At 35.8% G+C, this 24620-nt stretch overlaps 1 protein-coding gene across 4 annotated transcripts in view; it reads left to right on the top strand.

Moving 5' to 3' along the window:
• LOC142354268 (uncharacterized) overlaps positions 1–24620 on the top strand; it is a 301959-nt gene that overhangs the window by 198425 nt on the left and 78914 nt on the right. The window contains exons 6-13 of one of the 4 annotated variants that reach the window (XM_075406527.1): positions 15–94; positions 5231–5314; positions 5707–5992; positions 11036–11118; positions 11948–12125; positions 12544–12695; positions 17782–17995; positions 21984–22271. In XM_075406527.1, coding sequence (XP_075262642.1) covers positions 15–94; positions 5231–5314; positions 5707–5992; positions 11036–11118; positions 11948–12125; positions 12544–12695; positions 17782–17995; positions 21984–22271 — 1365 coding nt within the window. The remainder of the gene's footprint in view (positions 1–14; positions 95–5230; positions 5315–5706; positions 5993–11035; positions 11119–11947; positions 12126–12543; positions 12696–17781; positions 17996–21983; positions 22272–24620) is intronic. The other 3 variants (XM_075406529.1, XM_075406528.1, XM_075406530.1) reach the window with 3 other exon arrangements.

The raw sequence follows: 24620 nt of genomic DNA, 5'->3' as shown, positions 1-24620 counted from the left end.
GGACTATATTTTAGGGTAGCCTTGTTGCCAGCTGGGAACAAGTGTGTCAGCTAACTGCCCTAGCTTTGCAGGAAAGCAACGGAAACTATATAAGGTTTGTGATAAATATGTGGCAAAAAATCGAACGCTTGTGCTTTTTCGGCAATCACGAAATAGGTTGTCACATGTTGAGTTAATTTTCATGGCCGAAGACATCAAACTCGTAACTGGCTTCTTTATTGTAGCTGTAAGCTGAGCGTAGCTCAGTTGCGGTACTAGTGGATTGATTTTCTCTCGGTTTTTACCAATCAAATAATTTGGTGCGATGAAGTATGTAGCAATTATTGGGGTCTTGCTAGTCTTTTTTATTTGGTTTTTCGCTTGATTGATTAATGATTTTAGAAAGTTTTATTATAGCTGCGAAGCTGTAAGCTGAGCGAAGCTATATTGCGGTGCTCTTGGTTTTTTTTTTGTTTCGTCGTCTGACGCTCTTTTTTCGTTTTACATTTGTTCACACAGCAAAGCTGAAAAAGTCAAATTTTCTGAATGACTTCTTCCTCTCATTAACGGCATTTGCGCGCGTGGCGTCATTTCTCACTCGCTTTAGCAAAAGTTTTTAGTTTATTTGCGTGATTAGATTTTGATCATACGTGACTTACCTCACTCTATAAAATGACTTTTGCACTTTAAAACTTAAGTTTAATTTGAATTTGTTTAAGGTCAAAGGAACTCCTAAGTGCAGGCATTAAAGGTCCCTAATAAGAGGCTTCTGCGGAATGAATTATAACAAGCTTTATTAATTTATGGCTGAATGTTTTTTACCTAGTTTTTTTGAGCGGCGTCGATTTTTTTTTCAATTTAGATCTGTATCTGTTTCTATCTCTATTATATGGCACGCAGGTCTATTCTTTCGCAGCTATTCCGGCAATCTGCCGGCTATGTTTTTCTTTCAAAAATTTTGTGTTTCCTTTTAAATCTCGGAAGAGTTTTCTAATGTTTCTAATACCACCATCTCACTTGATTGCAGTTCCTCTGACGTATTCGGTCATGTTCTTTGGAGTCTTTAAGACTCAGAGGGTTCTTATGGTTTTCTGTTTTATTTTAAATAGCCGCCGTCAACCTCTAAGCGGCTGTTATTCAGGCGCTATCACTTTTTTGTTACAGTTAAAACAATTTTTGAATTGCATTGGGCGATGTCTTTTACGACTAGAATAGGAGTTGTTGTGATCTATTTTTTTTAAATCGGTGACTTTTGTTTCCACAGAATGCTAAATCAAATGTTGCACGTGAAAACAAGTGTTAAGGTAGTCAATCTTCTTAACATAAGTCAAAAGCAGAGCAAAAGAGAGAGAGAGAGAGAGAGAGAGAGAGAGAGAGATAGTAGTTTTTGTTCATGCAGTATTCTTGTTAGTTTGAAAAAATATTGGCTAAGCGAGATATTTTTTGATCACGTGAAGGTTTTTCAAAGCGGTTTTTTAGCTTTAAGTTTTTCAGCCAAGGGTGTCTGTCGCACATATTTTGTCTAGTAATGCTATATTTTGAAGTATTTCTTACTATCTGATGCAAATAATATACCTATAGATGATATTTTGATCTAATTTTGCCATTATAGCCCGTGGAACGCTTTTTTGTACTTTTGCTGTCTTGGTTTTTTTTGTATTTAGTGAATTTTTGTTATAATTAGTATTGACTGTGAGTTGTGTTTTTTTAACGAAATAGGAGTAATATTAGTCCATTTTGCGTTCATTTTCGTCTGTTTATACAGAGTTTTGGCTGGTTTTTTGTTAGTTAAGCGACAGATATTTAATAAGTATTGTTGCTACGAAGTAGTATTTTGGTTCCAAGTTTTTAATAGCTGCCCTCATATTTTCAGGCCTTCTCTTACTTCGTCGAAGACAATTTTTTTTCGCTTTACTTCAGATCACAGCTTAATCAACATTTTGCGGGAAATCTTTTTGAAATCCCCGGGCTAGTTACACTCTTCTCCCATTCGGCTCAAAAAATATCAGTTGCTCAGCAAAACACTCTAGTGTTAGCAGAGTTGGTAAAACACAAAATGTAAACAGAAACTGGATGAACCCATAAAGCACAATAATAGATGCACGTTACTTTGTTCTAATATGTCCTAGTTACCGTCTCTAATTCTTATTGGTTTTGTTTCTACCTCCTTCATTCCCTCATTAAGAAACAAGTGTATGTCTAACCATGGAATGACATCAAATTAGATCGCACTTATCTTAATTATGTTGTTCTTGATTTCTTCTATTTTTGTTCAATCCCAATTGGTGTTATGAGAATCATTGTCGGCTATTTTCAGGCAATCTGCGGGGTATGTATTCTCTTGAGACGCTTAAATTGGAAATAGAATATATTTTTGTTTTAATAGCGTTAATGTTTTTTCGCCATGTGAGATGACTTCTGTTACATTTTTGCATTTTGAAAGTTTTTCATACTTATTATATTTTGGATCAGTGTTTTACCACTTTTATTGAGAACTGAAGACACTTGTTGTCCCTAGGAGTTTTTCCCAAGTAATTGCTTTTTTTGCTATCAGGCTTGCTTTGCTATTGGTTTTAACATTTTGAATCAAAGTGTATTCTTTGAGAGGCAATTCCGAGATATTTTTTTGCTTTTGAATAATTTTTAAATGCCGCCGTCAGCCACCTAAAGTCTAATTTTTAGGCGCTCTCCTTCTTCAAGTTCATTTTTACCATTGGGTTTAATTTTTCGTTTTACATAAGTCACGAACTTCACGTTCGATTTCAGACTTACCTCACTCACTGTTTCAACGCAATTTAGAATTCATTTTGCAATTTTTTTTTCAAAACGTCGTTTTCTTTTCAAAGCGGCTTTTGTATTTTTTCTTTTCACATTCTGTAAGGTTAAATTTCTTATGTTTCGTTTAGTCGATTTTGTGATAAACTCTGCCCACAGTGTGTAAAATAGTTATTTTGGAACTCCAATTCCTAGAGATTTTCCAAAATTTTACTTTATGTCAGATTTAGGTTTTGTTCATTATTTTTTTTTAGCTCCGCTTCTTTTCAAATCACCTTGAATAAGAGAAATTTTTTTGACAGACTATTTGATTTTGTGAAGAGAAGTGGTTTCTGGCTTTTAATGGTCTGCGATACTTTCTGTTATCTCATTATTATTGACAGAAATTTTGTTAGTGCTTGGGTGGGCATCTTCTAGGTTTTTGATAGAATTTTTCACGTGGGGCAACTTGACTTTTTTTACTTTATTTTTCTTGCGATATCTTCATAAATACTCTTAAATATTGCTAGATGTCCTCATTTAGAGCATGAATAAACTTGTTTGGGTTCTTTACAGACCAGAAATTGTGATATTGGCATACTTTACAAAAAGTGGAATAATCGATGTTTTTTAGTTTTGTTGCCTTTTCATTGAATATTTTTTTACATTCGTCATCGGCTTTCAAGTCAGGTGTAATTGGATTTATTGAAACCCTTAACCAATTGTTTTAATGACTTTGATATTCTTTTGACGAATTATCTGCAAACTGTAAGCTTATCGAAGCTATATTGAGGTGCTCTTAGTGTTGCTCTTGTTTCTTCGTCTGCCGTTCTTATTCTCTTTTACGTTGTGTCATGCCACAAACCTTAAAAGATTGGGTTTGTTCACGCATTTATTCTATTTTTTCACTGCCCTCTTGCTTCTTTTGTGCGTGATGTCATCTTAAGCTAATTGAAAGTGAACTAAGTTTTGTGACAAATTTTTTCACCGTAAATGATTTGCCTAATGTTCTAAATTACTTTTTTAAACTTCGAGTCTAATAAAGGAATCCTATATAAGAAGGCTGCTTATAATAAAGCATGGCGGCCAAAATAACGTGAGTTTTGGTTTTTTTCGGAAACAACTTGACAAACATTTTGTTTTTAATTGCTCTCGTAGAGAAGCAATTATTGTAAACTTGTCTTTTTTTGCAAAATTTTCTCTTGACCGTTTTGACTTTTCGAGTGACTTTTACGCCCTTGACTTTTTGCGTTTGGCGTGATCTGAAATTCTCTCTCAATCACGATTTCAAACAGCTGATTTCAATTGGCGGCATTTTAATACAAAAAAGTCAAATGAACAGTGCGCCGAAACTGGTGCCATTTTTCACTTTAAATCTTAATAGTGGTATATGTTAGCCTATAATGTGGTTATTTGAAGCGCAATATTGAACTTCTTAGTCCCATTTAGCCCCCCTGACTGAAGCAGGCTGTAATTGATTAGAGCTCCCACTAGTCGTTAGAGAGCAATTCTTTCGACGTTTAGTCGGTTATGTTTAAAATATGTATCTGTATCAGCAGCTCGATCAATTCTGTATTTGTTGCTAAATATTTTGCATTGCCTAAGTCTATATCGCAGCTATTCCGGCAATCTGCTGGCTCTGTTCATTTTGTTGCCTTTACACCGAGTGTCATTTATGAACAATCCCATAGGCTTTTTAATGAGATATAGGTTTATCTCATTAAAGGTTTCAGTTTGTAGGCATTGATTTTAAGAACTTGTACCCTTTTTTCAAAATGTTGCTAAATTTTCTTGTTGATTCTCTGGGTCGCACAAATGACAGGTCGCTTGAGGTTTCCAATGATCGTTATTTTTTTGTAACGATTATTCAACTTGTACCTACTGAACCTGTTGACATGAGACCATTTTTTTCTCTTAATTTTGTTTCATAGTTTTCTGCTCTTTTTGTTTTGTTTTATCTTATTTAGTTGATTTTCGAGGACTATTTTTGTAACAAGCCTGATAGTGAGGTCTTTCATTCAGTTCTGTGGATCACTTCTGCTATGAGTTTTTGCTTCTTCTATTGATCTTAAATTTCATCGGAAAGTGAATTGAGGATTAGAAGTTTGGCGATGTTAAGATCCGTGAAGCAGAGGTATGAAATGTTGTTGTAGTTTAACGGTTTTTCGTTTCTCGGTTAACCTAAATGATCACGCCCCAGACAGAATTAACACAGTTTGAATCAATCCAAAGTCACTTTGCAACCTGGATAAATAATCAGGCATGTTTTTAATCCTGAGACCAATTAGTTGCTGTTAAACGAAGTTGAAGCAATGATTCTATTCTTTGTCCTTTTTAATGCAAAATTTTTGCTTAACCAATATCTCTTGACTTTTGATTGTCGCATAATCTAATTGAATCTTTTATTCGAATTTGTATGTAGCTGAACTCAAAGAACAAAAAGTCTCTTATTTAACTGAGTCTTAAATATTTAACGGTTCGCTGATTTTTGTTTCAGTGAGGAGCAAACGGAGATATCACTTTCAGAAGAGAGTTTTGTTTTCTTTCCATCAGAGACAACTGCAGAATTGAAAAGGACTTGGTTAGTTTTATACAACTGATAAAAGGTTCCGCACTTCGAAACTTGTTCCTTTTACCTGTGAACAATTTTTCTTTTATCATTTTTGAACAAAATGGGTGACATAGACTGATGTGAGGTGGTACCAGCCCTTATAATTACTAAATATAAAGGTTCAAATGTCAATTTTGAATGATTGTATTCCTTGGGGGAGTAACTGTGACTTGGGACTCAAATGAGAAATTTCAATTTTTTCCACTGTTCATAAGTGAATGCTAGTTTCCAAATTTCTGTTTGATTTTATTTTGAGCTCAACAGCTTTTTGGGCCAATTTGAAGCCGTACATATTAAGAGTTTTTTAAGTGTATTAAATTAGGTCACATTCAATGATCCGCATTTTACCCGGTTTTTTTCAGCTTGAGGCAAATTTCACTGTGGCATCAGCGCCTGAATGGCAAAACGAGAGAAGAGTGTGTCTATGATTACATGCATCTTGTACAAACACTGCCCACGTACGGACTGCATCTGTACCCAGTCAAGTGCAAATCAGTCCCTCCACCCGGGTCTGGGGGAGGGGTGACTAGGGAGGCATGGCTTGGAATTGGGGTGTCGGGGTTGCAACAGTGGGGTCGGGTGACAACAGAGTATGCCGAAAACCATGTGCAGCGCTTGATGTCTGCTGCGGTGATGAAACAAGATGCGGTAAGAATCGACATTGTTTCAGGTTTTTAATAGCCGCTTAGCGATAGTAAGGTCTATTATTAATAGCCGCACAGCGATAGCTGGGGTTATTATTGGCCTTCTCTTGGCTTTTTACAATTCAAAGAGTTTGAATTGTATTGGGGCGCTGTCTTTTTTTTTAAGATCTGTTCACACATTTTCATGATTTTTGAAGTCAAATTGGAGTAGTGATTTTGGTCACGCCGAAACAGGAAATGGAACGAAAAAGCGAGTGGTTTTGCGGCGTGAATTTTTTTCGCTCTAATTTTAAAGTAGTGCGAAAATGGTGTTTGAACAAAAATTCGGTTTCTCGGTAGTGGTTTTTTGTTCACATGCGGCAATTTCACTCTGATTTTTACTGTTTTTTCGATTTTTGGATCGGATTTTTTTCTAAACGGTTTTCCCAATCCATTCACAGCTCATTCTAGGCCTAGTTTTTTGTTTTAATTAAATTTTCATTTCTCGCTAGTGGTTTTTTTGTTCATATGCGGCATTTTGAGATTGATTTTTTGTTCTTTTTTCTTATTTTTTGATCTGATTTTTTAAATGGTTTTCTCAATTCACTCATAGTCCATTCTAGGTCTAGTTTTTCTGTTTAGTCAATGAAAATTCTTTGAATTGTACGTCAGGACTTGTCCTGCTATGTTTTTTTATTTCGTCGTCTTGATTTTTGTTACGACCATATGACGTCACAGCCACTTTTTGTTCATTCGTTCATGCAATTTCAGCTGAATTGCATGTGTGACGTCATTTTTCGCTCTTCGTGGAGCGAGTTTTTTGTTCATGCGCGTGATTAAATTTTTGGTCACACTTGACTTACCTCACTCAAAAATGACTTCCTCACTTTGAAATTGACTTTTATTTACTTTAATTCAAAGAGATAAGGTCAAATAGGTGTGTGTCACTCTAAATGAATGTTATTTGAGATCAGCTAATAGAGGCAGCAATAACTTATACAGATTTTTGATCCATTGAGGCTATTTTCTGGCAATCTGCCAGCTATGTTTATTGGCCTTCTCATGGTTTTTTCTATAATTCAAAGAATTTGAAGTGTATTGGGCACTGTCTTAGATCTGTTCACACATTTTCATGATTTTTGAAGTCAAATTGGAGTAGTGATTTTGGTCACGCCGAAACAAGAAGTGGAGCGAAAAAGCGAGTAGCTTAGCGGTGTGAAACTTTTTAACTCTAATTTTAAAGTAGAGTGAGAAAATGGTGTTTGCTTTCTCGCTAGTGATTCTTTGTTTCACTTGCGGCAATTTCACTTTGATTTTTTACTGTTTTTCGAATTTTAGGATAGGATTTTTTAATAGTTTTCCCTATCCATTCATATTTCATTCTAGGCCTAGTTTTTTTTGTTTGAACCAAATTTCCCTTTCTCGCTAGTGGTTTTTTTGTTCACATGCGGCATTTTAACTTTGATTTTCTGTTTTTCTTTTTTTTATTTTGATCAGTTTTTTTGGAAATGGTTTTCCCAATTCACTGATAGTCTGTTCTAGGTCTAGTCTTTGTTTAGTCGATGAAATTTTTTTGAATTGTACGTCAGGACTTGCTCTGCTATGTTTTTTTTTTTATTTCGGTAAGATTTTTGTTATGACCGTATAACGTCATAACCACTTCAAATCTGCTTTTTGTTAATTCGTTCTTGCGATTTTAACTCAATTGCGTGCGTGACGTCATTTTCCACTCTTAGTGGAGCGAGATTTTTTTTCATTCGCTTGATTACATTTTTGGTCACACGTGACTTACCTCACTCTCAAAAATGACTTTTTTTAAAAAAATTTAATACAAAGAGATAAGGTCAGGTGAGTGTGTGTCACTCTGATTGAAGGTTATTTAAGAGCTAATAGAAGCAGCAATAAGTTATACAGATTCATAATCAAAATATGAATAGGTAAAATCTCAGCATTTCATGAAAAAATAATTTTCGTCTTTCTTTTACTATGTTTTTGAGATTGCAGAGCTACGAAGCTATTTCGGCTGTTTTCTGGCAATCTGCTAGCTATGTTTTTAATAACCGCTATCAGCTTCTTAACGGCTATTATTTAGGCGCTCCTAATTTTTTACAATTCAAAGAATTTAATTGTATTTGGGCGTTGTCTTTTTTTAAAGATATGTTCACACATTTTCATGATTTTTGAAGAAGTTGGAGTAGTGATTTTGGTCACGCCGAAACAGGAAATGGAGAGAAAAAGCGATTGGTTTTGTGGCGTGATATTTTTTTGCTCTAAATTTAAAGTAGAGTGAGAGATCGGTGTTTGAACAAAAATTCGCTTTCTCGCTAGTGGTTTTTTTGTTCACATGCGGCAATTTCACTTTGATGTTTACTGTTTTTTCGATTTTTTGGATTGGATTTTTTCCAAGTGGTTTTCCCAATCCATTCATAGTTCAATACTGGCCTAGTTTTTTGTGAGAATCAGATTGACATTTCTCGCTAGTTGTTTTTTGTTCTCGCTAGCTGCATTTTGACATTATTTTTCCTTGTTTTCTTGTTTTCATCTGATTTTTTAAGAAATGGTTTTCCCAATTCACTCATAGTCCGTTCTAGGTCTAGTTTTTTGTTTAGTCAATGAAAATTCTTTGAATTGTACGTCAGGACTTGTCCTGTTATGGTTTTTTAAATTCGCTTTACCTTTTGATCACGTTTTTCGTTTTACATAAGTCACAATTTTCACGTTTGACTTCTGACTTACTTCACTCACTGTTTCAACTGAATGGATTTTAAATAAATTCTTTCACGAATTGAATTACGCAATGTGATGATTACTGTCGGCGTCAAAAGAGCAAAATCAAAAGAAACGCGATAAACCGATAAAGCCCGGTCAGTCATTAAGTTCGTTAGTGTTTGCTAGCTGACATTGGTATTAAGCTTAATAGCTTAATTAAGTACAGTTTTAGAATCTAACTGGAACTGGACGCCAAATTAGAACACTTTTTGGCTCTGAAGGAAAAACAGAAAAAGAGGTAAATTTTTCTTTTTCTGTTTCAATCCCGATGTGCATCAAGCGCTTCAATGGCGGCTATTTTCCGCAATCTGCCGGCTGAGTTTAGTTTTTATTAGCTGACATTAAGTATAGTTTTAGAGTTTATCTGAAACTGCACGCTAAATTGGAACACTTTTTGACGCTAAAAAAACAGGAAATTCGATCAAATTGTCTCTTCTATTTTTCTTTTTCTGTTTGTCCCGATGTGCATCAAGCGCGTCAACGGCGGCTATTTTCCGAGCCGGTTATGTTTACAATTGCTACGGAATGTAGATGACAGATGTACCTTCAGTTCAAGCTTTGATGTTTTTGACTCCCGCGTTATTTCCTGCAATTTTTCATAGAAAATCTACCTACTTACACGCCGCCCACTATTCAACCCTCTTCATATTCTCAATTTTTGAATGCAATTAAGAAATATCGCGGTGAAAACATAGAGAAGCAAAAAGCAAAATTAATGGACGCCAAAAATCAGGACTCCAGCAAAAACAAATATTACTATTTGAAAAATAACTGACAATAGACATATTGGTTCTTTTAAATCTTATTTTAATATTTACAAGCACATAAGAACAGCCTCAGTGTGCTCATCATATTTAATTACTAATAACGCATGGTGATTTATAATTTGATGTTTTTACAATGTAGTATTTAACCTAACGGTTATGCTTTCAGTTTACTTGGTTCCTTCAAAAAAGAACAAAAATTTTATGCATATATAACATTAATTGTCTCAAACGTGTTTTGGTACCATATTTTGATTGAGAAATTTTATCGGCCTTGGATGGTTAAGAACGTTTTCTCGCTTAGTTTCTCAGGAATAGCCGCTTTATTACTTATTTTGAGGGACGGTAATGAGGTTTAATAAAAGGCAAACGTACCATGATTGAAATTTTTCATTATAGACTTGGGAAATATTTTTTTGTTTCTGCTTAATAGCCGCGAAGCGGTTGCGGCTATTATTGGGGACATCGTGTTTTTTTTAATTCGTCGTCTCCATCGATAATTCCTGCTGCCATTGGCTTTACAATTTCAGTTACTTCTACTGCTATGCAGTTAAAATTTGCAGTGCGTGACGTCATTTGTTCTGCTTTTAGTTCAAATGCTTGACTTACCTCACTAAAAAAATGACTTCTTAACTCACTTAATGAAATTTAAATTTTATGAACATTTACTAGTTAATGATCAATAGTGTGCATCTAAGTAGTGCCAAACGTATATGCCCTGAATATTGAGTAGAGTCTTGAGTTTTTGATTTGGAAAATTAATTCTGAAAATGTTTATTAGGGTTTTTCCTAAAAGAGCGTGTTTGTCTCATACAAATGACAGTCCGAGTTTAACCCAAAAATCCTAGTGGTCTATTAAAGGGCTGGTGGTCAATCTGTGTATCTTATTTCTTTAGTTGCTTCAATTCCATGGAAGGCCGCTATTCTATGGCTGCTATTTTCGGCTGCAATCTGCCGGAATGTTTGGCTCGGCGCTGAATAATTTGCGCAGCATAACTACCATGTTTTAAAATGTGCTGTGCAAGTTTTTGTCAAATGTGCTTCAAAATTCCCTCAAGCTGAAAAGAATTAAATTTGTTTGATGTGTGTGCTAATTCCACGTTCGGTTGTGATAGGCAAAAAAGAGGTCAATTAAAAGAAAGCCCCTCCCCTAAAAGGTTAGTCGGTCAACTCGGGGGCAGCAAGTCAACTCCTATGTATATTTATAAATCCTGACAGTAGTCAAAAATTAAAGCATCAGATGCACAAGATAGAGAAATTATAGCATCAGAATTATAATCAATATAGATATAATAAATAGGAATCAAAATGTTTTGGCATGGCTTTGGCCTGCGAAGTGTGGCCAATACACAAAACATTTTAAAAAGAGACTATTTTGAGTGTTGACTGAATGAGCGCATAATATTACAATGTTGGGAATTTCTTAGCCAATCAGATTAGTTGAACAAGTTTTTTTTATCACGTTCGCTTATTGACCTAATAACTCGACACCTAATAATTCCACCCTTCCGGTTGATGTGCTCTCACTGTTTTAGAGTTACGACTGGAGAAGTATCACGCAAATGCGACAAAGTGGGAAGGACTTGACGATTGAGGTTGAAAACAACGCTTCAGACAGGTACGAATTATACCTTAGATTTTTGACTGGCGATATAGAATTTAACAAGGAGCAAATTGTTCGCTATTTTGGCATAATGGGTATTTTATCCTGACATTGCACACTCACCTTTTTGTTGAGAACAAGTTGAGTGGGTTGTATGGTAACAAAAGTGGGAATCGCTCTCTGCTCTTGAAGTTGTTTTCGTTATCTTGTGGAGACAAGTACAAAATCTGCTGATAAAAATTAACTTTGTCATTCATAATTAATTGCAAGCTTTTTTGTTTGCCTAGCTTTATAAGTGGTATAACTGAAAGTTGATTATATTCATATTATTATAAAGATTTATTTTGTTCAAATGATGGTCGGTAAGGGCAAAGGGAGAAAATGTTTCTGCGTTTTTTCATCAAAGAGCTGATTTTGTCAATAGTGGCAACGCGTCAGTCATTACACCGCAGAGGTATTCCTAAATCGTCCCGGTCAATTTTGACCGAGCGTTTAACTAAATTCCATATCGCTATGTTAATATATTGGTTTTTCCAGAAATATGCGTAATTGGGTTACATTCGCACGCTATGCTGTTTTTGAAGTTGTGTAACTATTTTCCGAAAAATAGTGGAAAGTAGTTGCAAAAAATGTGGTCTGCTTTCTCAAACTTAACGGTAATCGAAATACACGAGGTTAAAATCAGCCTATTTTCCATGCATTCTGTTGTTTCGCATTCTGTCATTGTTGTTGATGATATACTGGATAAATAAATTCTTTCTTTCTTTCTGGTATACCTCTGCGGTGTCATTTTTAAACAAGACACTCGGAAATTTAAATCTCAAATTTTTGCTATGCGCTCAAGCTTACCTTGGATAATTTGGGAGAGGTCCTCTCAAAACTCGAGAGCATCGTCGCTTTTCTCACCTCATCATCAAAAAATGGAGGAAAATAGTCAAAATGGTTCTCCTCATTTTGTGGAAGATCTATCGTCCGACGCTTCTCGTAGCTATAACAGACATATCAACGGGCAGAATCAAAGGGAACTGTTTCGTTTGTCCAATGTGTTAAAAATTTAAATTTCTTTTATTATAACTTCAAGTTTTGAAATGTGCTCAACTTTGCGTCATTTTTTATTTGGAATCCATTTTTTTTACCGCTCTCAATCTAAGGAAAGAGATTTAAAATTACGACATACAATTGAAAACGAATTGTCATAGCTGAAATTATTCTCTTTGGTGCTATTGTTTTTTATATCGGAACTTCAAGCTAATGGAATAACGAATGCGAAAACTATAACATATTATAAACAATTTTTTTTTACTTTGAAAATGATTGAGATATCGTGGGTATAAGATATACCTCTAGCTCGTACAATTGCAATATTAAAGCTAGCGTTTCAGGGTTTTTTTTCCTTTTTATCTGGAGTTAAAATGAAACAGTTGCCCTTCCCTTCTAAGGTCTATGATAGCAGTGTCCCAAAATGAACAAACAATTCGCTCTAGAATTGAAGAAGAGTTGACCGCAGACTTCGCTAATGACGGGAACTCGAACTGGTATGAAACTATTGACGATGAAAGTCTTTATGAGTCTCTGCATGATCCGTCAACCTTGTGAGTTATCCAGTGTATTTAAATAGTTGTAGTAAATGAATGTTTCTTTGATCTATCCTCTTGTATTTTAAACCAATCTTGAAGCTAATGTCTGCATATAGCTTTAGTTAGAGAGATTCTAACTGTCGGAATCTATCCCTAATGGCTTCCCAAATCTTTGTTGCCATGAGTTTCTCTGCTTTGAGTGTGGCAAATTTAATGATTTCAGCTGTTGGTGTTTAAAAGCCGCCTTCATCTTCTCAGCCGGCTATTATTGCGCTCCTAATTTTTGACAATTCAAAGAATTGGAAGAACGCTTTCTGTTTTTTAACGACTTGAAGAGTATTGGCAGAGCGTCTTTTTTGGAGTGTATTTCAGACAGGATGTGAAAGTCAATGCCGAACGTGAAAACTAAGTGTTTAGGTCAAGAGCTGAACTAATTAATGTGTACGGCGAATAGTGAGTGAGTTTCTGTTCATTTCACATTTTTGAGAGAGAGTGGGAAACGCTGAGCGAGAAAAATTCTTTGATCTTGTGCAACTTTTTCAAAGCAGTTTAGTTAACTCTTTCAGTCAATAGTGTTTCTTTCAATTATCTTAACTAACGTTAATGATTTGAAATCATTTTTGATCCTATGAGGTGAAATTTACATTTTGTGTCAATTTTCAGTTATTTTTTAATTTAAAATTTTTTTACTCATTGAATTACGCAATGTATTGAATACGGTCAATCTGAAAAGAGCAAAATCAAAAGAAAGGGGTTAAACCGATAAAGCCCGGTCATTAAGTTATAGTGCATATGGTAATTTAAGTTCATTAGAGCGATTGATAGCTGACATTAGTATTAAGCTCAATACCTTAATACCTTAGAACAATTTGAAGCCAAATTAGAACTTTTTGACACTGAAAAAGAAAAACAAAAATTTCTGTCAATTTCTATCTCTTGTATTTTTTTATGTTTCAGTCCTGATGTACATAATCTCAATTGCGTCAATGGCGTTTTTGTGAGAGAATATTATTTTTCTGTTTTCCTTCAGCTTCCACCTGCTCGGTTTTTTCGTTGTAAACCTTGCTCGGTTTTTTCTTTGTGAACCTTGCTCGGTTTTTCGTTTTAGACATTGTCCTTCAGTTGGTAATAGTTTGTTGCGAACTACCTGTATTCATGTATTACAAAGTCTTTCCGACAGTTCTTTTGAGGTGCATCAGGTCGGGATGGACCGTCAGTTTTCTAACTAAGCTTCCGGAATTCTCCCGGCTACGTTTTTTAAGATCTGTGCTCACGCGCAAACCTGATTTTGGTCACGCCGAAACAGGAAGTGGAGCGAAAAAATGAGTGCAGTGTTTTGGGGCGTGAATTTTCCTGTCTCTAATATCAAAGTATAAGAAAACGATGTTTGAACAAAATATCGCTTTCCTCATTGTGATTCTTTGTTCACATAAGGCCATTTGACTTCGATTTTTGCTTTTGGCAATTTTTTTCTACGTCGTTTGCTCATTAATAGCCGCCTCATCTTCTCAGCCGGCTATTATAGCGCTCCTATTTTTTTTTTTTTTTACTTCGTCGAATAAAAAAATTTTTCGCTTTACCTCATTTTGCCGCTTTTTCAACATTTTGCGTGATATCTTTTTGACTTCTCTAGGCTAGTTTCTCTCTTCTCTCATTCTGCTAAAAGTGATTTTGAACATCAGTTGCTCAGCAAAGCAATTCAAAATGAACAGAGTCAGTATAAAAAATTGAAGTCAGAAGTAGAAACGGGATAAACCCATAAAGCCCAATTTTAGATGCCCGCTATTTGAACGTCGTTCCTATAAGTCTTAGTTACCATCTCTAATGCTTATTGGTATTGATAGTAGCCCCTGTAGCCTCTCTCTAAGAAACAGAAGTACGTTATCTTCAACTACGAAATGCCATCAAAATAAATCGGACTTAAAAAATGTTTTTGTACAAAAATCTTTTTTTTCAATATCTTCTATTCTTTCAATCCCAATCATGCTTATTGGAATCAACGGCGGCTATTTTCCGGCAATCTGCCGGGTATGTTTCCATTTTTTCGTCCTTTCTAGGTCTAGATTTTTGTTTAGTCAATGCTAATTTTTGAATTGTATCAGGATTTTGTTTCGTTTTACCTTGCAGCTTTTTCGACGTTTCGCGTGAAATAGTTTTCTCTAGGTTAGTCGAGAAACAAATTAAACAAATTAAATTAAGTTAAACAAACTATTTTTATCTTTTAGACAAACTATTATATCTTCAATCCCAATTTTGGTTATGGGAATCAACGGCGGCAATTTTCCGGGTTTGTTTTCTTTTTCTGCTTCAATCCTGACGTTCGTATAGCGCGTCAGTGGCGGCATTTTTCCGTTGTGCTAAAATTTTTTAAGCAGCAGTTGCCCAGCAAAGCAATCTAAAATGAACAAAGTCATAAACAACGAAATCAAGAATAGAAACAGGATAAACACATGGAGCCCATTTTTAGATGTCAGCTACATAAACTTTGTTCTTAGTTGCTGTCTCTAATGCTTATTAGTGTTGATGCTAGCCCCCTGTTTCCTTTCATTAAGGAGCAGTAATATGTCTGGCAACGAAATGAAATTAAAATAACGCTCTTAAAAATGGTTTTTGTTCAGAAATCAATGTTCAGTTTTTTTTTCAATCCCAATGGCAGTTCGGGGTGAGAATTTTCCGGCAATCTGCCGTGTATGTTTTGTTTCGAACGTTTTTTTAGTTGCTGTCATCATGAAGCTGGAGTTTGGCAATCCGCGTACCAGAAGCTTGTACGTTTTGATCCTCGAAGTTTCAAAGTTTTCTTTTTTGAACTATCAAGTACAAGGCAGGTTTATGATTAACAACAAGAAAGCTGCGACGGCATTATTTATTTCAACGATTTGAAGAGTATTGGTATGGCTACTTTCTACAACTTCAAGTTTTTTTTTGATAAAGAGCTTTATTTCATCCATCTCTTCAGTTAGCCGCTCAAGTCAAGATAGGGTGAATTTAAGTCCTTGGTTGCGTTTTTCGGAGCTCATTTGTTACATAAAAATTAGGTTCAGAAATTTTTGTTTAGGTTTTGTGTTTAGCTCGTTGCACTTGGCTTGCAAGGCATCGAACCTCTATCAAAGGAGTTTATGTTTAATAGCCGCCGTCAGCCTCTCACCGGCTATTATTTACGCGCTCTCCTTTTCTTGCAATAAGAATTTGAGTTGTATTGGAGCGCTGTCGTTTTTTAAAGATCTGTTTACACATTTTCATCAGTTTTGAAGTCAAATAGTAGTGATTTTGGGCACGCCGAAACAGGAAGTGGAGCGAAAAAGCGAGTGGTTTCACGGCATGAATTTATCACTCTATTTTCAAAGCAGTGAGAAAACGGCGTTTGAACGAAAATTCGCTTTCTCGTTTGTGGTTTTTTTGTTCACATACAGCAATCTGACTTCGATATTTACTTTTTTAAAAAAATTTTTTTAGATGGGATTTCGTAATTGATTTTTCCAATCCATTCATAGTCCATTCTAGATTTTTGTTTAGACAATATAAATTATTGGAATTGTTTCAAGACTTGTCCTGCTATGTTTTTTAATTCGGCTTACCTTTGATCACGTTTTTCGTTTTACATAAGTCACGATCTTCACGATTGACTCCCCACTCACTGTTTCAACTGCATTTTAAATTCTTTCACGCATTTAATTACGCAAAGTAGTGAAAACGGTCAATGTCAAAAGAGAAACCGGATAAACCGATCAAGCCCGCTCATTAAATCATAGTGCATTGTGCTATCAATGTTTTTTTACAGCGATTGCCAGCTGACATTAATATTAAGCTTAATAGCTTTCGGTTTAGAAGCTGAGAAGCTAATTCTTCCGGCTATGTTCACACATTTTCATGATTTTTGTTCAAACTACAGTAGTGATTTTGGTCACGCCGAAACAGCAAGTGGAGCGAAAAAGCGAGTGGTTTTAAGGCGTGAATTTTTTGCTCTAATTTAGAGTGAGAAAACGGTGGTTGAACAGAAATTCACTTTCTCGCTAGTGGTTTTTTGTTCTTATGCGGCAATTTCACTGTGATTTTTGCAGTTTTTATTCTTGGGTTGGATTTTTTTGTAAATGGTTTTCTCGATCCATTCATAGTTCATTCTAGGCCCAGTTTTTTGTTAGAATCATATTTACATTTCTCGCTAGTGGTTTTTTATTTTCGCTAGGGGCAATTTTTTCGCTTTGTCTTAGTTCACAGATTGTTCAACATTTTGTGTGATATCTGTTTGGCTTCTCTAGGCCAGTTTCACTCTTCTCTCATTCTGCTAGAAGTGTTTTTCGACATTTGCTCAGGAAAGGAATTCAAAACGAACAGAGTCAGTATCAAAAAAACGAAATCAGAAATAGAAACGGAATAAACCCATAGAGCCCATTTTTAGATAAGTCTTGGTTACCATCTCTAATGCTTATTGGTATTGATACTAGCTCGTGTATCGTCTAACTATGAAAGAAGAGAATGTTCAACTACTAAATAACATCAAATTAGTTCGCACTTTGGTATTGTTTTTCTAAAAAAATCTTTTATTATTTTTCTCTTCTTTTAATCCCAATTTTGGTTATGGGAATCAACGGCGGCTATTTTCCGGCAGTTTTCCGGGCATGTTTTCTTTTTCTGTTTCAATCCTGATGTTCGTCTAGCGCGTCAGCGGCGGCATTTTTCCGGCAATCTGCGGGATATGTTTTATATAGTGTTTAGCATGACGCAAACATATCAAATTGAAATATCTGTCGAAAATTCAGTTCTCCTAGCACGTCAGCTTCTGTTTTCTCTTTATTAAAGAGCACGTTCTGCATGTTGCTGGAAATCTAAAGCAATTCGAAACTCAATTTGATGCCCAAATAACTGTATCTATTTTGTACTTTTACTTCAATGTTGTCATCAATTCAGTAATGATTCACCGATGTCAATGTCTATTTTTCATGTAGTTGTAGTGACCTTTTTGACATCTCGAGCCTCAGTGTCTCTAATTGGTAATGTCTTAGGTAGACTGATTTTCTTCCTGAGTTGATGAGATATTTAAATGGGGTAGAGTGCTGTAAAGGTTTACTGCATTCAAACTTTGTTGAATTGGGTAATATTTTAGCCTGAGCGACTTGAGATCCCGGAGGAGGACATACCACGCTGATCAGCAAAACTTGACAGATTCGGACTCCAGTCGTGCCTTGACTGACAGTCCTGTTCTGAACCCTAGCCGCAGTTCTGGCAGATTGACACAACCTGAGCTGCTGGCCCAAGGAGCTCACAGAATGTCCTCGGGTGCCAGCCGAAAGTTGTTCGCTGGTTTTAATCCTGGAAAAGTTAGTACCCGTACCTAACATTCAGTCAGAGCATTTTCAAGAGTAAAATCAACTTTCAGTACTAATTCATAAGAAACTAAACGCATACGGTGCACCCCCCGTACACGCAAATTTATACTATTTTCCAATTTTTTCAAGGTTTTTGAAAATTTTTAACGTTTTTGATTTTTCAGCCCTAGGTATCAAGGGACCTCCTCCAGGTTTTAATGATAGGTTACTGCATAGTTTCTATTGCAATTGAATGGTTTCAACGTTTTAACAACACGAGTTTTAGCATTTGTCAAAATGTGCAGTTTTAAATTTTTTTTTTTGGCATTTTTCCTTATTCAGGTCTATCCAGAGCCGGGGGCCTGAAGACATCCTAACGGGTCTGATAGTAAGGAACTGACAAATTGAGTTTTTTTGAAACTTTTTTGTCGTTTTTTAGTTTCTTTCAACCTCAAAAGCCAAGGAACTCCTCTAGTGTTTGAAAATAGGTTACTGTATAATTTATAGATGTAATGGAATGCCTCGCACGATTTAACCATCACAAGTTTTTTTTCATTTTTTTGACAATTTTTGCCATTTTTTTTCAGTTTTTTTGTACATTTATAGTCATTATTCATGTTTTTGAATCTCAAGAATCAGAAAACATCCGCTAAAGTTTGATAAGTTACTGGAAAATGTTTGTTGGTTTTAGAATTTTTTAGAATTTTTTTAAAAAATTGCCTTTTTTGAAATTTATTTGTCGTTTTTTTTTTTAGCTTTTTCTTGCCTCAGGAGCCACGAAACTTCATCTAGGGTCTGCTAATTTGTTGCTGCATAGTTTATAGATGTAATGGAATGCTTTTCAGGACTTTAATATCAAGAATTTAAGCAATTTTTTCAAATTATTTGCAATTTTTTTAATGTTTTTGAATTCTTCTGGCACCAGGGACCCTTGGACCTCCTCAAGGTTTGATAATAAGCTGCTGCATTGAGTTAATTGGATAGTGATCATTTTTTTAAAGACTACATGTTTAGTAATTTTTGGATAAAATTTAAACTTTTTATTCAAATTTTTGGAAAATTTTTATGTTTCAAGTGTATGGATCTTTATGAGCCTGTGAAACTCTTTCAGGCTTAAAACGGGGATACTGAATAGTCTTTGAAGACAATGAATTGATTCTTAAGATATAAATATTTTGAATTTTAGCAAGATTTTGTTTAAGTTAAATTTTTCAATATTTTTAGTCCTTTTCTGAGTTTAACGACCATTACTGGCCAACGGAACTTTTTAAGTCTCGGATATGGGATACTTGACAATACTTTCGAGACAAAAAATTGTGTTGAACTTTTTTCCTGCGATGTTGATTTTTTAAAAAATTTTTTCAGGTCTTTTTCTTTTTGAATTATAAACAAACAAGTCTAGGAAACTAGAACTTGCAGAGTCGAATCCTCTCATGGAAATTTTTCCTATCTCTTTCTCTCTCTATCAAATAGGGTTTCTTTCCTTTTCTTTCTCGTTCATGTTTTATCTCTCTCTATCTCTCTCTCTCTCCCTCTCTTTTTGTTGATGCCGTTTTTGAGCAGCTGTTATGTGGCGTAATGCCATCATCTTCATTAACAATGAGTTATAATAATGTTTTTATCTTAAATGACTTAACAGGCACTTCTTAGGAAATCTTTATTAATTGCTCTCAAAAGCGATTTGTAGCAAATATAATAATCCTGTTTAGTTGCTCTCAAACGAAGTTTGTAGCAATTATATCAGTCCTGTCGGTCTTTTTTTATGCGATTTTTCGCTTGACCGATTTTTCGGCCGCTTTTGACTTTTCGTCCTCAAAAACGGGATAAACAGTTAGCGCCCAGTGGGCTTTGAGTGCTCTTAAAGCCTTTCAACTCTGTTTCACAGCTCAAACTGTTTTGGAGACTTATACTTATGGTGTGAAGGGCGTTTCTTAGAGGTTAAGACCCCCCCCCCCCCCCCCTGGTGACCCCCCCCCTTTTTGCATCCACCCCCACTGCGCTGTTGCCCCCCAGCCCAGTGTTGTCCCCATCAGCCCCCGGTGCACCCCCCATGGCTAGCTACTGGCAAAGCCAACCGGTCGTTTGAGAGCAATTCGCCCGACGTTAGTCGGTTATCTTTGTCTCTTTTACGCAATTTTTCGCTTGGCCGATTTTTCGTCTGACCCATTTGACTTCCGTCTTCAGAAACGAAATAAAGAGGTAGCGCCCAGTTTGCATTAAGTTCTCTTAGATCCGTTCAGTCCACTAGTCTTCAAGTATGCGATTAACAGAAACTGTTATGTAGACTTATGGTGTGAAGGGTGCTTCTTAGAAATTGATCCCACACCCCACCCAACAACCGCCTCCACATTAGTCCCCCAATCGACTTTTTGCACCCCGCTGCGGTGCAACCCTGCGGAGGGGACCTTACGCACATTCAATTAATTCAAAGCTAGCCTCACTAAACCGTGCTACTGAAGAAGCAAACCGCTCAACGGTCGTTTGAGAGCAATCCGCTCAACGTTAGTCGGTTATGTTTGCTAGCTGACATTGGTGTTATGCTAAATAACTTTCTGTTTAGAAGCTGAATTAAATTAAGTTTTAGAATCTGAATTTGCACGCCAAATCAGCGCACTTTTTGACGCTGAAACAAAAACAGAAAAACTTCGGTCAGTTTCTGTCTCCTTTTTTTACTTCTGTTTCAATCCCGATGCGCATCAACGGCGGCTGCTTTCCGGCAATATGCCGGCTGTTTTGCATGTTTTGTCCTTCAGGGTTAACGAAACTTTTTAGGACTGGAAAGGGGATTGCTGGATAGATTTTAGAGACAACGAAATGGTTTTGAAGATAATAATATCACAATTTTTAGCAACTTTTAATAAATTTTGCTTTTCAGTTTTTTGAAATTGTCTATCATTTTTCCAAATTTTTCTCCTTAGGTGTTAATAAACTATTAATTGCTGTCAAACGAAGTCTAGCAATTAAATTAGTCACGTGTAAACAGGTAGCGCTCAGAGGCTGTAGAGCCTTTCACTAGTCTCGAAGCATACTCGTGGTGTGAAAGGTGGTTCTTAGAGTTTTGCGGGATGTAGTGAATGTTTTCAAGGCCAGAAAACAAATTCAAAAGAAATGGGATAAACCGATAAATCTCGGTCATTAAGTCAAAGTGCAGTAGGCTATGAAAGTACATTAGAGCCATTGCTAACTGGGATTAGTAGTAAACTTGTAATAATAATGCTTTTTGTTTAGAAGCTGAATTAAGTGTAATTTTGGAACTAAAGCTAACTAAAGCTGCACACCTAATTAAAACACTTTTTGACACTTAACTTTTTTCTCTGAATTAATGCCAATGTGCGTCAAGCGGTCTACGGTGGCTGTTTTTATATTTGTTCCCGACCCCAACCCCCCCCCCCCCCCCAACACACATACACACGCAGACTAGTTAGTCTCACTTTAGTCGGTTATGTTTTATATTTCTCTGCGTAGTGTTGGGTTGATGTTTCACGTTGCAGAAGAAATATTTTACATATGTCTGCGATCAATATATAGCAGAGAATTTCTTTTGAATTTTATAGAGAAAATTGTATTTTGATTTTGTCCTACGTCATCAACCTTCCCTTTCCTTGGTTTCTTCTTTATGAACCGATTAAATAGTATGTCAATTGATAATATTTTGGTCGAACTACTTTTTTTCTGAATTACTAGGTCTTTTTCCACTAATTCATTTGGAGATGCAACATAAATTTAGTTTTATCAGATGCTTTATCAGTTTTTGGCGGTTAATCTTTTCTGTAATTTTTTTTTGTTTCAAAATTTTCTGTTTAATCAATTGGAGGTGCTTCAGGTCAGTGATGGCGGTCTGTTTTTTACTTCGAGTCGATTCCGGAATTCTTGATATGTCAAAAAACAGTGGTAGTAGCTGTTAAAATGCAACATTGTGAGATAAAGCATCAATGTTAGATTGTTATATTTCAATGAGAGATAATGAACAGTTAAAACTGTTTTTTTTTCAAATTTGTAGAATGCACGTATGACTGGGAATCACCAGCGTGTCCGAGGCGGTGACTTCACCGACATCGGAGGTTCCTCTGCAGCACTACCTACGTCGTCATCATCAACCACAAACGCAGCCTCAAGTACTCTCTCAGCTGCATCTGTGACGTCACAACAGCAGTCTTCCTATTTGGTCACGTGGAGTACAGTGGGAGGAGTGAAAAGTGAACTGATGAAGAATGTGTTCAAATTGGCACAGGAACACCACACTTTCTACCTCAATTGGACATTCCTCGATATCTCACATTTCTCAACCGTGAGTAGTAGTTTGTCTTTGTTTTGTACTATCGTTTCATAAAATGATATTCCTTTTAATGTCTGTGTTACTATTCTTCAACGCTTTTTGCTTTCAATACTTTAAGAGACCTGACGGAAAGAAAATTGACTTGATAATAAGTTTCAGCTCTTGTGACTTTGTTATGGTTCGCGGTTATAGTTGTTACTTTTCCGTTGAAGATGTCACAACCTTGAAAGTTTCTTTGACCTTTAGCGCCCCCTCTGCTGTCAAAATTTGAAAGAACGAGTTCGGATTGCTTTATCGCAATCCTGAGCGCTATACGGGCTGATTTTATCTGTGAACTTAACCGGGCAGTTAGTTATGTTCGTATTGGTTTAATGCTCTTGGACGAAGTCTGAAACAATTATTGTAAACGAATCTTTTTGCTTGAATTTAGCTAAATTTTCGAACCGAACGTTTTGTTCTACAATGTTCTTTCGCAAAAAAAAGAATGGACATTTTGACTCTGCGTCAAAATAAACGTGATAAACTGTAGTGTTCTCTAAGTGTACGGTACACCGAAGGTGCCGAACAAGCATGTTGTGATGGACACAAGCTTTAGGTTTTACGCTGGATAAGTACAACTTTTGGGTTATGACAAAAACCATTGCAGTCTTAGATCATTTATACCTAATTATGACTTTGTTGCCTTCTCTTTAGAGATTTCGTTCATAAGTAAATACCTGTTGTCGTGTATCCATATAACGAACGTCAAATTTGAATTTGTTTAGAGATTTGAAAAGATTGTGACGCGGCTGCTGTCAAAGGAAGCAATGTATACATGTTTACTTTACCGTCACTGTTTCTAAGAGTTGCAAAGATGGTATAATTTCTAAAGGTTACATGACAATTTACCCAATTCCATTTTACCCAATTCCATTTTACCCTACGCCATTTTACCCAACCTGCCATTTTACCCAATGCCATTTTACCCAATACCAACTTACCCAATGCCCTTTGATCTTTTCGTTCAATTATCCGATAACAAATTAGCAGTCGCTATTAGAAGGATGATTTAAAATATTTGTGGACATTATAATCCCAAGTTCGGTTGTGATAGTTTCATATCAAGTCCCACGGGCCATTTAGTTATATAATCGGCTAATCCCATGTTCGGTTGTGAGGGTTTCATATCAAGTCCCACGGGCCATTTATTTTATAGTCGGCTAAATAGTCGTTCTGGTTAATTTAGCAATAGGGTAAATTGGGTAAAGTGGCATTGGGTAAAATGGCATTGGGTAAAATGGCAGGTTGGGTAAAATGGCATTGGGTATAATGGCATTGGGTATAATGGAATTGGGTAAATTGTCCTGACACCATTTCTAAAGCAGACTGCTTTTGACGAAAAAAACATTCAGGGCGTTTATATGTTTAATCGTGCCGCCGTCAGCCTCTCAACGGCTATTATTTAGGTGCTCTCCTTTGAAATATTCGCTTTACCTTTTGAGCACGTTTTTCGTTTTACATAAGTCACGAATTTCGCGTTTGACTCGTGACTTGCCTCTCTCGTTGTTTCAACTGAATGGATTTTGAATTCTTTCACGCATTGAATTACGCAATGTGAATACGGTCAATGTCAAAAGAGAAAAATCAAAACGGATAAACCGATAAAGCCATAGTGTATTAGGTCATAGTGTATTAGGTTATTAAAGTTCATTAGAGCGATTGCTTGCTGACATTAGTATTAAGCTTGATAGCTTTCAGTTTAGAAACTGAATTAAGTACAATTTTAGAATCTAACAAACTAACTGCACACCGAATCTGAAATTTTTTGAAACTTAGAATCTCTTCTTTGTTTTTCTGTTTCATTCCGTATGTACCTCTGATGCGGTTATTTTCCGGCAGTTTGCCAGCTATGTTAATTTTTGTTTTTAATTGTTAAGGTCTGAGTATTTTAGTTGCTCTCAAACTATGTTGGTTGCAATTTTTTTAGTCCTCGGTTTTTCCATAAAGCTAGCCTCCCTTAACCGTTGCTGGTTACTGACGAAGCCAACTGCTCACCACTCGTTTGAAAGCAATTCGCCCGACGTTACTCGGTCATTTTTCAACTTTTTTGTAATAAATTTATAAAGATTGAAATCTCGTTGCGAATTAATTTTGTTTTAAAAGAAAATTTTGTTGTGAAAAATTTTAGTTTGTTGTTAAAAAGAGGTGAAAATGGTTAACGTTTTGGAAATTTATTGCATTATTTTGACGAATTTTCATAAGTTCAGTTTATAATTTTTGGTTGGACAGAGTGAAAATACTTTTTGGAAAAACGTTTTCTGATATCCGTCATTGTGATTTTATTTGCGAGGTATATTTGATTGCGAGCTGTTACGGCGAACG

Source organism: Convolutriloba macropyga, chromosome 15 (assembly GCF_964194025.1).
Source record: "Convolutriloba macropyga chromosome 15, txConMacr16.3, whole genome shotgun sequence".
Taxonomy (NCBI): Eukaryota; Metazoa; Xenacoelomorpha; order Acoela; family Convolutidae; genus Convolutriloba; species Convolutriloba macropyga.
The sequence above is the reverse complement of the archived record's forward strand: the minus strand, read 5'-3'. Positions and strand labels throughout refer to the sequence as shown.